The sequence below is a fragment of the Phascolarctos cinereus genome, unplaced genomic scaffold (genome assembly GCF_003287225.1).
Source record: "Phascolarctos cinereus isolate Bilbo 61053 unplaced genomic scaffold, phaCin_HiC Scaffold_726;HRSCAF=1367, whole genome shotgun sequence".
Classification (NCBI taxonomy): Eukaryota; Metazoa; Chordata; class Mammalia; order Diprotodontia; family Phascolarctidae; genus Phascolarctos; species Phascolarctos cinereus.
In genome coordinates this window covers 88,749,945-88,764,379 of record NW_027556098.1, presented here as the reverse complement: position 1 = coordinate 88,764,379, position 14,435 = coordinate 88,749,945, and the positions used below count along the sequence as shown (strand labels likewise).

General features: G+C 38.2%; 1 protein-coding gene across 1 annotated transcript in view; it reads left to right on the top strand.

Annotated features, from left to right (window-relative positions):
- Positions 1–14,435, top strand: part of IMPG2 (interphotoreceptor matrix proteoglycan 2) — a 95,542-nt gene that overhangs the window by 11,387 nt on the left and 69,720 nt on the right. The window contains exon 4 of the mRNA XM_078146136.1: positions 8,176–8,207. Within this exon, the coding sequence (XP_078002262.1) occupies positions 8,176–8,207 (32 nt within the window). The remainder of the gene's footprint in view (positions 1–8,175; positions 8,208–14,435) is intronic.

The window sequence follows — 14,435 nt, the reverse complement described above, 5'->3', positions numbered from 1 at the left end:
CCTACCCAGCAAAGCTGAGTATAATCCTTCAGTGGAAAAAATGGACATTCAGTGGAAAAAAATTGACATTCAGTGAAATAGAGGACTTTCAAGCATTCTTGATGAAAAGACTAGAGCTGAATAGAAAATTTGATTTTCAAATACAAGACTCAAGTGAAACATGAAGAGGTAAACAAGAAAGACTTATTCAGTTTGAACTGTTTACATTCCTGCATGGAAAGATGATATTTGTAACTCATGAGACCTTTGTCAGTATTAGGGTAGTTGGAGGGAAAAAATTGTATGTATGTATGTATAGATAGATACATAGATGGAGGGCACAGGGTGAGTTGAAGATGAAGGTGTGATATCGGGAGAATAAAATTAAGGAGTGAGAGAGGATTATACTGGGAGAAGGAGAAAGGGAGAGGAGGTAGAATGGGGTGAATTATCTCACATGAAACAGACAAGAAAAGGCTTTTACAGTGGAGGGGAAACAGGGGAACGTGAGAGGGAATGAGTGAATCTTATTCTCATTGGGTTTGGCTTAAGGAGGGAAGAGCATATACACTCAATTAGGTATGGAAAGCTACAGGAAAATAGGGAAGAAGGGGATAAGAGAGCAGGGGGATGATAGAGGGGAGAATGTAATCAGAAGCAAACACATCTGAGGGGAGGGACAGGGTCAAAAGAGAGAATAGAATAAATGGGGGTCGGGATAGGATGAAGGGAAATATAGTTAGTTTTTCACAACATGGAAGTGTTTTGCATGACTATCCATGTATAACCTGTATCAAGTTGCTTGTCTTCTCAATAAGGGTGGGTGGGGAGGGAGGAAGGGAGAAAATTTGGAACCCAAAATTTTAAAAACAAATATTAAAAATTGTTTTCACATGCAACTGGAAAATAAGATATACAGGCAATGAGGTATAGAGATCTATCCTGCCATACAGGAAACTACAAGGGGAAGGGGATCAGAGAAAGGAGGAGGAGATAGAAGGGAGGGCAGATTAGGGGAAGGGGTATTCAGAATGCATGCTGTTGGGGTGGGGAGGATGGGTGAGATGGGGAGAAAATTTGGAACTCATCTTGTGGAAGTGAATGTTGAAAACTAAAAATAAATAAATCAATACAACTAAAAAAAAAAGATGTGTGGAGCAGAAGTGTTAGACACTTGGCCAGCAGCCCCCATTGTGGCCAGCAACACCTGAGAGCCCTGTGGGTGGCCTACTGACTAAGTGTTTGACATCTCTGGTGAAGATAGTGTGTTCAAGGGGCACTTGGTAAGGATAAGGTTAAAGGATGTGGCCTTTGTTCTGGCATTGAAGATTTCTCCTCATGTAAGGCACTCTTGCATTAGGCACTTAGAAAGGGGAGCTAGACAGAAGGAGTAGTGAAGAACAACACAGAAATATTACCTCCTACATCTATCAATTCAATGTGCTCACTGAGAGGGACTGGGAGACAAGCTCATCAAATTTATCTGGCTCTCCAGGTTAAACCTTATATACAAGGAGTGGATGGCAAGAAAATGCAATCAACCAGATCTTCCTTTTAGAAGAATGGCAATGAAAAGAAAAATATGAATAGGGCAGTGGGCGGAGGGGGTAGTTTTGTAGTTCTTTTTAAAGATAAAGGAAACCTGAATATACTCATCATCATCATCAATAGGATATTTTGAGTTCTATATTTATAGTATGATTGTATGTCATCTCTGAGTTCGTGAAAGATATCAAACTTCTGGCACAAGATTCTAGCCACCAGGTCATGGAATTGGTGGTGGTGATGGATGCTAAATTTTGACGACCTACAGTGATATGTGACACTGTTTCTACTTACAGTTTTCATTATGTACATTGATTACAAAGTCTGAACTCCTTAAGCAAAATCCTTCTGTTATTTTTATCATGATGATAATGCCATAAACTGAATGCCAATTCCATTTTTTGGCCATCAGTTATGAGTGTAAAATATATCATGCAACTGCATATCTCTAGTAGTGAGAGGCTTAAGTAGTTTAATGCTAACATAGTTAAAGCTGCATTCTTTATGTGACAACTGAGTATCTGTCTCCCTCCCTATTTGATCATACTTTGATGGATTTGTGACATCATTGATGTTGGTATTTATTCCAGGGATACAGATCCCAAATCATCCTTACCTTGTCATTATGTGCAACTCTTGCCCATGTCTTTTTAAAAATACTCTTGTGGGAATCCATTCAGTGAACTAGGGTTCCTCTCTTTAGTTCTCTTGGCAGGTCATAGATAGCAATACAGTGTGTGGGCTCTCCATTGGCCTCAGACTAACTAGCTGTGTGACCCAGATGAAGATCCAGCAAAAAAAAAAACCAAACAAACCTGAAAAGAAGTGATCAGTCAGGATAAAAACCAGGAGAGAACAGTGTCATAAAAACCCAGAAAGGAAAAAGTATCCTGATAAAGAGGATGATCATCAGTGTCAAAGGCTGCAGAGAGGTCAAGAGGGATGAAGAAAGAGAAAAGGATATGAGATTTGGTAGTTAAGACACTACAGCTGACTTTTCAGAAAGTAGTTTCAGTTGAATGATAAGGTTGGGAAGCCAGAATGCAGAGTTAAGAAGTGAGAGTAGAGGAAATAGTAGAGGCAGGCATGTTGTAATTGCAGACATCTTTCCCATGGAGTTTAGTCATGAAAGGGAGGAGAGATATAGGAGGATAGCTGGTGAGGAATGGTTGTATCAAATGAGTTCGTTTTTTAATAGCGGAGATGACACAAGTGTTTGTAGAGCTCAGAGAAGCAACCAGTAGATTGAGAGTGATTGAAGATTAGTGTGAGAATGATAGATGGAGGAGGCAGTCTGCTTGAGAAAATGGGATGGAATAGCATCATTTGTGCATTTAATGGGGTTTGCCTTAGCAAGAGGAACTACTTCTTTAAGTGAGATAGGATTGAAGAGAGCAGAGGGTGGATGGCATCTGAGTTATGTGAATGAGAAGGCTCTCAGTGAATGACCTCAATTTTTTTCAGTGAAATATGAGGCAAGGTTCTCAACTAAAAGAGTGAGAAAGGGAAGCTATGGAGGGTTTGAGGAGGGATGAAAAGGTTTTGAAAAGCTGGTGGTGAGTGCAATAGTGAGTAAATTAGGCAGGTCTGAAAGGGTTGCCTTGCTGAAGCAAGAGCCCGGTTGAAAGGATGTAATATATAAATTTGTAGTAGATCCAGTCAGTATCTTTCTCAGTATGATTTCATGATTTTTTTCCAATTGCATTCAGCAGGATATGAATTAGAGTGAATGTAGCAGATGATTAGAGGGATCTAAAGGTGAGGCTCAGCAAAGCATGATAAGGGGGAGTGTAGTGAAGAGCTGAGTTGGTTGACCAAGAAGTTGAGACAGGGAAGGAAGGAAGAATGTAGCTACTGCAGGGATGATGATCCAGGAAAAACTCAGGAATGGAGGGATTAGAGGTCAGTCACACTGAGGATGAAGAACAGGATTAGGGTTCATAAAGCAGAAGGGAAAATAGAACGATAAAAAGATCATGACCAGATAATGGGATTTCAGACTTAATGAAAATGGAACACATCTAGGTGAATGCAAAATCAACAGTATAACCACCTATTTCTGCGTGTAGCTGGTGGAAGAAGAGGAAAAGGTCATGGGATATGAGTATATTAAACTGGCTCATTTAGGTATTCGACAGAGTATTAATGTGTGTGTGGAAGTCCCCTAGTGTGAGGGCAAGAAATTGGAAGGAACAAAAGACTGTGAGCCAGACGCTGCACTCATTGTGGAAGGAAGGAGAGCTTCTTGGGTGATTCATCACATTGTTCTCACTAAAATATTACTAGAAATAGTATCTAATTATCATGAAAAACATTTTAGTGAGGACAAAATGTTTTTCTTCTGATCAATAAGAATATTATTTATTTCATCTTTGTCTCATTCTTTAAAAATTTCTATTTTTGTGTCTGTCTTATAACATATGTGATATAGTGGCACAGTAGTATATGAAGAACTTAAGCTTCAGGGCATAAAGCACTTGATTTGGAATCAGAAAGACCAGAGATTAAGTTCTATCTCAGATACTTATTAGCTGTGTGATTCTGGGCAAGTTATTTAACATCTCTTAGCTTCAGTTTCCTCTTGTGTAAAATGGCGATAATAATGATACCTACCTTATAGAGTTGTGGGGATAAAATGAAATGATATATGTAAAGCATTTTCTAAACCCTAAATGCTTATTATTATTACATCTAGCTATTATATTACATGTGCTATTGTATAATTTATACACAAATATATTTGTTTTGGGAGTACATGCTCAAATTTATTTTTTTGCCAATACTGGTGTGCAATTATTGGAGATCATTGTCCCACATCAATGAAATCACGGATCTAGACTTTGCTCACTCCCACCTAATTTTTTGTTTAATAAGAGGAAGGTAGGCTGGCAATGATAAAATGGGTAGAAACAAATTTTAAATGCTGGGGTCCGTTTTGCAGGCCATTTTGCAAACTAGTTTTGGTTATTTTACAACAAAACAAAACATTTACGTAATTTTAAGTGTATTTACAAGTTTGGAAGATAAGGTATTAAAAGTTTTGGTTTTATGTGTTAACTGCTCCAAGAGCACCAAGTGCAAAAGTAAACATATTTTTGAGGATCATCCACACCTCTTGCACTGTCAGCCTCATCATGTTTCAGTAAATATTTGTTAATTAACCAGTGTTGCTTCTAAAATGAGGACCTTGGTGTGAAGCACTGGGAAGACTTTATATGACTGGAAGATTGAATTCCAGGATGTGTGAGCTATAATTTAAATTTCCATTTATACTATACATAATATTGATATAAGAATACATTTTATGAAATTGATCATTTATAGGGAACTTTTCCTAAAAGTATTTGTTAGGAAATGCTTCAAGAAAATAATCTAATTGCTGGATTTTTCTTTTTTGCCTTGACTCTGGAGAAAGATTAAAATGAGGAAGTTGGATTAGATGATTTTTATGGTCTCTTCTAGCTCAAATATTCTGAGTCTCCTATAACCTCTAGGCCTACAGTGACAATTATCTATTCTCAATATTCACCTCGATATCTCATTGGCATTTCAAGTTCAACATATCCAAAATGGAATTTGACCTTCCCTTAACAATAGCTCTTCTAAACTTCTCCATTTTTGTTAAGAATGCTGCTATCCTTTTAATCACTCAGGTTCCTAATAAGTCTCCCTTGACTTTTATTTCCAGTTCTGACCCTCCAACTTGGGCTTAATTGATAAATTTTGTCCCTTTTACCATGATAACATATCTCCCTTTCCTATCTATCCCTTTATTTCTACTTGCATGGTTACTCATTAATTCTCTCTTGTACTATTGTAATCACCTTTTAAGTGGTCTTCTTTCTCCTAATCTCTCTTCTTTACAATCCACATATTGCTTGTAGTGCTAAAATAATCTTCCTAAATCACTGGTCTGACCATGATGTCCATGAAGATCAAAAGCCACTAGTGGCTCCCTATTGTATCTAGGATAAAATAAGCACTCAGCCTGCCATTTTTGGGCTTCTGCAATCTGGGCCCATTCTGCCTTTCTAGGCTTACTTCACAGTATTGCTCTTCATGTACACTATATTCTAGCCAAAGTGAATTACCACTTGTTCCTGGAACCTAGCATTCCATCTATAGCCTCCATGCATTTGCAGAAGCTGTCCTTTATTGACTGTCCTTTATTGTCACCTCCCAGCTTTCTCTCTTCAAATGACCATTTATTTACTTTTAGTTGTTCATTTGTTTCAGTCATGTCTGACTCTTTGTGACTACATTTGTGGTTTTCTCGGCAAAGATACCGGAATGGATTATTTACTTATTTATATCTATTTATTTGATTCCCCCCATCCCCCTGCAAGTAGAATGAAGGTACCTCAAGTCAGGCATTTTACATATGGGAAGTAGATATATTTACAGTTTATATCTGAGATATTTTTCTCTAAATATATTTATTTCTCATTATAGGTTTCAGGGCACTCATTTAAACCATTCTAATTTATATCATTCTATAAACATAGAGGTTCTTAACCTTTTTTTTTTATGTCATGGGCTCTTGTGTCAGTCTGGTGAAATCTAAAAATCCTTTCCCAGAATAATATTCTTTTTTTTTTTTTTTGCTTTTAGGCAATTGGGGTTAAGTGACTTGCCCAGGGTCACACAGCTAGTTAAGTGTCAAGTGTTTGGTCTGAGGCTGGATTTGAACTCAGGTCCTCCTGACTTCAGGGCCGGTGCTCTATCCACTGTGCCATCTAGCTGCCCCCCAGAATAATATTCTTAAATGCACAAAATAAAATGCACAGGATTACAAAAGAAATCAATCATACTGAAATAGTTCTCAAAATAGCTTTTAGAAGTTCATTAACCCCTTAAAATCTATCCATGGAAATGGGGGTTTCTAGACCCCAGGTTAAGAATCCATACTTTTTGTTTATAGGCAATAAATTTATACATCCCTTTATGATGAAATGAAGATGTTGTTTAGCATGTGATATTTGGTGCATCTTGAAGTTAAAATCTTTCATCTATTTAATAATGGACTCCACCAAAATTATTCCTCAGTTGAATAAGAAATGGATTACTTGGTTTGTTTTTATCTAGTTTTTCTTGTACCATATAAATGGCTTTGAACTGCATACTTTGCCTCACACATAGTAGGCCCTTGATAGGTGTTGGTTAAATTGAATTAAATTGAATGTATTTTAGAAACTTAGAGTATAAGCACAGTAAGATATCATAACCTATAATAAAATATTACAAGCAATGTAATCTATAAAAACCCAACCAAACTAATGTCTAAATATCAACAACAATAATCCCTTTATATAAAGCTTTATGGTTTACAAATTTTTTTTGTTATAACAATCTTGTGAGCTAACTAGTAATAGTAATAACTTACATTTATAGTTCTGTAAGATTTATTAAACATTTCCCCAAAAAAATTCTGAGATAGGTTGGATATTTATCTTTATTATTCTCATTTTACAGTAGAGGAAACTGAGGCTCACCTAACTTAAATGACCTGCCCAAGGTCATAGAGCTAGCACATGTCAGAGCTGAGACTCAGACCCAATATTGTCTTCACTATATGTTGCCACCCAAAAGCCAACAGTCAAACCAACTTAAATTATTAGAATTAAGCAAATTTTTAAAAAGTGAGAGATTAGAGTGTCCTAAAAACTATTAAACATAAAGTGTGTAAGATGAGTATAATCAAATACAAATATTTAGAGACTGTAACTGACAAAGTAACTAGATAATATCTAACGGCTGCTGTCCCGCTCTAAAAGTTGTGATTCTACAAAGGCAACTCATTGAGAATGAGTTATATCTACAAGAAGTTTCCATCACTATTTAAATTCATGAGGAAAAGAAAAAAAGGAAATGGAGGTTGAAGAAAATTGATTCATTCTATTGATTTATTAGGAGGCAGCTAGGTGGCTCAGTGAATAGAGTGCTGGGTTTAGTCTTGAGCCAGGAAGACTTGAGTTCAAATGTGGCCTCAGACACTTACTAGCTGTGTGATCCTGGGCAAATCATTTAACCTCTGCTTGCCTTAATCCACTGGAGAAGGAAATGGCAAACCACTCCAGTGTCTTTGCCAAGAAAACCCTATGGACCCCATTGGTGTGCTATGGTCCATAGGGTCACGAAGTGACAACATCATGTCTGAATGACTGCACAACAGTTGATTTATTGAGCACTTAGTGCTTTCAAGTCACTGTACTAAGTACTGAATAGAGCATGAAACAAATATAACACTTCTCCCAGGGAGGCTTGCACCTTGTAATAGAAGAGAGTGAGCAAAACACTCTATACAAAGATATACTCTTTAAGAGATTTTGGTTTTTCCCCAGAAGCAGTCATAAAGTGAACAGTGTTGGGTAGTCACCTAGCTCTCACCTTGGCCAATGGCACATGTGTGGAGATCATCTGGCAAGGTTAGGGATATGGTCATGTTAACAATAACTCATATAGAAATGGGGTATATTAATGGCCTCAGCATGATATCCAGCCATCTGTCCAACCAGTGAAGTTTGGATGGATAATGACACAGATGTCGCAACATTAAGAAAAAGGGTCTCAGCCAATAAAATTCACTATGTGTTGATGCCTAGTAAGTATCTTCATAAGTTAATGTATATGTATTTTTCATGTTTTTCCTAGAAACTGGCTTACACAAAAGAAACAGCAAATAGGTAAGTGTCTGCTTTTCTTTGAATTCACATTAGGTAGAAAAAAAAGTGTAATGTCTCAATGTGAGTTCTCAGAGCTGACGGTTGCCTTCTCACTTTCTTGCTAGCTCCTGCAGTGACTGGTCTTGTAGGTAAGTGTCTTTATTTTCCCTAGCTTGCGGCCACCTCCCTTTTCAATTTTTGGCAGGCGATGGTTTTGTTTACTGTCTGTCTTTAACAAGGCACAGACTTGGTTCTCTACCCTAGAGAAAATAAATAGAGGGTTTATAATTTGTGGCATAACCTACTACTTTTAGGTCCAAAAGAGGGTGGTGAAACCAGGACTCACTGGCTCAGCAATTAAGCAACAAACATTTATTAAGCAACTTACTTTGTGCCAGGCACTGTGCTTCCAGTTGTTTATATAGAAACAAAAATGAAAAGGTCCCTGCCCTCAAGGAACTTGCATACTATTGGGCAGTATATCCTGTATATAGATTTTTTTCATTTCATTTTATTTTTTAATTAACAAGCATTTGTTTTTTCCTTCCATCCCCACTTGTTTAAATCAAAGAGAGAAAAGCAAAACCCTTGCGCCAAATATATGCACAGTCAAGCAAAGTGAATTTCCACATTGTCCATGTCCAAAAATGTGTGTCTCATTCCGTATTTTAAGTCCATCACCTTTCTCTTGGAAAGTGATTAATATTGCTTCATCATCTGTCTTCTGGAATTGTGGTTGATCATTGCACTGATCAGAGTCCTTAGTCTCTCAAAGTTGTTTATCTTTATAACATTGTTGTTATTGTATAAATTATTCTCCTGCTTCTGCTTACTTTACTTGCCACCAGTTCATTCAAATCTTCCCAGATTTCTCTGAAAGTAGTCATTTTTTATAGCACAATGTTATCGTATTACATTTATATACCATAATTTGTTCAGTCACTACCTAATTAATGGACACCTCTTTAGTTTCCAGTTCCTTTCCCCTAGAAAAGAAGCTGCCATAAATATTTTTGTACCTATGGATCCTTTTCCTCTTTCTTTGATCTAGGCCTAGTAGAGGTAACACTCCCAATTTGCTTTTCAGAGTAGCTGGACCATTTCATAGCTCTGCCAATAGTGCATTAATGTACATGTTTTCTTATAACCTTTCTAACATTTATATTTTCCTTTTTTCAGTCATTTTTGTTGATCTGGTGCCTATGAGGTAGAACCTCAGAGTTGCTTTAATTTTTATATCTCTATCAGAGATTTGGAGCATTTTTGGTTCCAATGTGGCCATTAATAGGTTGCATATCTTCCTTTGAGAACTTCCTGTTCATGTCTTTTGACCATTTATCACTTGGGAAACATAGAACACAGAAAATATATACAAATGATTTCCAGGGGAGAAGACACTAGTAATGGTTGGAAGGGGTGATCAGGACAGATTTCCTATAGGAAATGGCACTTCAACAGGAAATTAAAGGAAGCAAGGGATTCTCTGAGGTTAAGCTGATAAAGGAGTGTTTTCTAGGTTTCAATTAATTGGTGAACAAAATTCTTCAAAATATCGAGACCGAGTGTATAGTCTCCCACTTCTACAATGGTTAGAGGGGAGATGTATTTTCTTGTCTTCTCTCTGGAGACAAACTTGGCCACATAATGAATGGATGAATGGATGGATGAATATAATTTACTAATTGCTTACTAATCACTTACTAAGTGGCAAGCACTGTTCTAAATTCTGGGTACAAAAATACTAAAGCAAGGGTAATGACTGTCCTCAAAAACCTTACATTGTAAAAAGGGAAGATAAAATATATTGGGAAGTGATTATTTGTGAAGGCTGTAAAATTATAGGGACAGTGAGTGGAGACATAGGGGAGGAGATTGATATTCCCTTTCTAGGAGCAATGACAGAGTGGTGGGGTTAAACTGAGACTGGAATTTTTCAAGGCCTGAACTGGTCAACCCACAGGGTCAAGATTTTAAAGAGAAGAAAGTGAGGCCAGTGCAATGTTTGGAACACAGAAGGATAAAGACAGAGAAAGACACACAGAGAGGTAGAGAGAGAAACGGACAGAGAGACAGAGAAAGACAGGGACTTCTAATAAAAAATTTTTGAGTGATTCCAGCTTGTGTGTTGGCAGACTGTAGGTCCAAGCTTATAAATCTCCATATGGTCAGCTTTCTCCATCAGCCTAGTTGGAGCAGCTAAGCAGACAATTGCCCCACCCAGTTTGGTGCTATCATAAGAGAGTGTGGTTACAGAATTCTTGACAAACAGCCTAATTTCAGGACTTAGAGGGCTCCATAGTCAAGAGAGAAAAAGAGTAGATTCATCTCCTGCTGAGAGAAATGTTTCTTGTATGCTACGTCAACCAGCAAATCACTGATGACAGAAGGGGTGGGGGCTCTGGAGTGTGAATCTAACTCATAATGGCTGGGAAGGGAACAGAGAAAAATGAACAAGGCATTAAACACCAGTGCTTTCGGATTGGCCGGGGCAAATCTGGTGCTCTCTCAAACTGGCCAGAGCCAATCTCATTAGACCATCTCCTGGCCTCTCCCACCCTCCTGACTCAGAGCACTCACATCCGTTCTGTGTGTCAGTTGGAAATCCCTCTTACACTCATATTCTCTTCCCATCTCCACCCCAAGTACTGCCTTTATTTATTAATTTTTGCAAAGCAAAGACTGAAAATACTTTATTCTCTGATTTGATTTGTGAAGAGAAGTTCTCAAACCTGTCAGCATGTTTTAATGCACTATAAAATATCAGTGTCCCAGAGGTCAGAGAAGTGATATATTTATAACTATATGTGTCTACATTTGGCATGTATGAATATATTTAAAATCTCTCTCCTAACTTACACATACACACAGAGGCCAGAAGATTGGGGTTGAACTTGTGATTTCATTGATATAGGGAGCTACTAAATGATGGAAATCACATTACCAATGCAGGTAACCTCTCTGTAACTTTCAGTCTTAGAGAGTTTCCTAGAGTCCTGCAAGGTTATGACTTGCCCAGTGTCACATAGATAGCCTATGTCAGAGTTGGGACTGAAACCCAGGTCTTAGCTCTAAGGCCAGCTCCAAAATGCATCACAGTCAGCTTACCTTCAAGAAACCAAGGCTTTCAATTATACTTAAACATATCTAGAACAGTAATGAACAGAGAAAGGACTAGCACTTCATATCCATCAGAGTGCAGTTTTCAGTTGTTTTAGTTGTGTCCAACTCTTCATGACTCCATTTGGGATTTTCTTGGCAGAGATACTGGAGTGGTTTGCCGTTTCCTTCTCCAGCTCATTTTACAGATGAGGAAACTGAGGCAAACAGGGTTAAAGTGATTTGTCCAGGACACATAGCTAGCAGATGCCTGAGGCCAGATTTGAGCTCTGGAAGAGAAGTCCTCCTAACTCCAGGCCCTACACTCTATGCACTATGGTGCCATTTAATGGCCCACAGATTGCAGTTAGCAAACAACTATTTGCCCAGTCTTCCTGGTGAGTTCAGTTTCTTCCTCAAAACCAAATGGCTTTGTGTCAAGATGAAAGGAGACTCATGTCAGCACTAGGGAAAATCTGAGGCAGGTCCCAATAGCCAGGTAGGTTCAGTGAGAGGCACACGTTAAGCCTAAGAGCCCCTTTGGTTTGCTCTGCATCTCTCACTTTCCTTTCCTTTCTACTAGTTCTATGTTTTCTGCTGATTTCACCAGTGGTTTGTTCAATGGTCTCTATTATTTCACTTTACCTCAACATTTCTCTTTCTCAATATTCAGGAGGGCAGCCAACAGAGACCTTACTTGCTCTGTATTGGTTCCTTTGCCAGGGAGGCCAGACTCCAATTTCCTGTGTGATCAAAAAGGAATAACACAATTACCCCAGTCTCCTCTTGGCCATTCCTGCTGTCCCCAGACACACAAGACCAGTGGAGCTTCTTGTCCACTCTCCTAGGGTCACACAAAACTAGATTCGCACCTTGGATTGCTGACTGGGGTTATCCAAATTCCCAGGAAACTATACAGAACTATAAAGCAAGATAAGGTGCCAGGTCTCCCCTATACCACCATAAATTATATCATCATGCTCGACCTTGAAGCTGCTTCCAGTGTTCAAGAGTGTGCAAAACTTGGGGCAGCTAGGTGGTGCAGTGTATAAAGCTCTGGTCTTGGAGTCAGAAGGACCTGAGTTCAAATCCAGCCTCAGACACTTGACACTTACTAGCTGTGTGACCCTGGGCAAGTCACTTAACCCCAATGGCCTCACCAAAAACAAAAACAAAAAAAAAGTGTGCAAAACTCCATTGGTGTCCTCTGTTTTGTCTTAGCAAAGCCTCAGTAGCTGTCCTGATCACTAGTGACCTCCCACTGCTGGTATTGATGTTATATATCCTGGCCATAATTAGTATATACTCCCACTCTCCTGACCTGGGGGAGACCTGAATGTTGTTCTTTTCCTTTCCTTCTCTGGCTTTGGATTATGACTGCCTGGAGTGCATCGAATCATAGATACTTAGATCATGGATTTAGAACTGGAAGGGATCTCAGAAGCCACTGAATCCAATTTTACAGATGAGGAAACTGAGACACAGATTGGTTAGGGGTCTTGCCCAAGATTGCATAGGTAATTAGTGTCTCTGGTAGAATTTGAACCTAGGTCTTCCTGACTCTAAGTCCAATTCCTTATCCATTCTGCAATACTTCGTCTTCTACCTGGAGTTCTTAGCTTGTTTAGTTCATCATTCCCTAAATGGCAGCAAGAGCTCCAGGCAATGAAAGCAAAAGTTACCTCCAAATTTTTTTGGGTGGATTTTTTTACAGTTTAATAATAATAACTAACTTTTAAATAGCACTTACTATGTACCAGGGACTGTACAAAGTGCTTTTTTACAAATATTATTTCATTTGATCTCACAACCATCCTGGGAGGTAGGTCTATTTATTAACTCCACTTTACATATGAAAAAACAGGCAAACTGATGTTAAATGATTTGCGTAAGTTCATACAGCTAGTATCTGAGGCTATATTTTAACTCAGGTGTTCCTGGCTCCAGACTCAGTGCTCTATCCATCTGTCTCCCTGTAGTTTTCATCCATTTCTCCTTGCTCTGCTTTCTGGAGCCAAGTATGACATGTCTAATCCCTCTTTCCCCTGACAGTCCTTTAAATATTTGAAGACAACAATTTAATATTTCAAGACAGTAGGCTAAGGAAATTTTAAGCATTTTCTCGAAACAATGTTACTAAGTTTTTCTGCAAATGCAAATACCCACGAAACCCCAATTCACTTAACATTTCGTAAACATTTGTCTAGAGCCTCCTATTTCCAAGGTTCCATGCTAGATAACATGGGGAAGATGGTGCAAAGATGAGTAGGACATGATCTCTGCCTTCAGTTTAATAAGACATACAGTATGTACAATAAGTGTACTGCAAGTGAGATCGTAGCCATGAAAGAACTTTGAAAACTTAGAAGCATCATATAAAAATAAGACCATATTATTACTATTAAAAAGGGGAGCATTACTAGTATTTAGTGCTGCTAATTTTCATTAGACTCAATTTCATTTCATTTTGTTGTTCAGTCATTTTTCAGTTGTGTCCAACTCGTCATGACCCCGTTTAGTGTTTTCCAAAGTTACTGGAGTGGTTTGCCATTTCCTTCTCTAGCTCATTTTAAAGAGGAGGAAACTGAGGCAAACAGGGATGAGTGACTTGGCTAGAGTCATAACTACTGACTGTTTGAGGCCAAATTTGAACTCAGGAAGAAGTCTACAGACCCAGCACTTTATCCACTGCACTCCCTAGCTGCCCTTCATTTAGTTTTAGTCTGATTTCTTTAAGAAGTAGATGTATAGGAATGCATCAATTTGAATTGGTTCTGTGGGATTAGGAATCTGAGTTTTCTTCATGATTCATTCTTTTTTTTTAATAAGTTTTTATTGCTATCCTGTTTCTTAAATCATCATAGTTATCCTAAGAATCTCTCCTTCCTCTCCCCAAGAGCCTTCCCAGAGGGGAAACAAAATCAGCCCAAGTGATCAATACATTGAAAACATGTGTAACACTTGTAGACCTCCCACCTATTGCTGTTCCTCTTATGTTTCTTCATTTGAATCCTGCTTGATTTTTGTAATTTTGTTAATATACTTTTGATTATCTAGTGTATAGCTGTTCTTTCCATTTATGTTGTTGTAGTTATTCTGTATATTGTTTTCTTGGCTCTGCTTACATCACTCTGCATCAATTCATTTAGATCT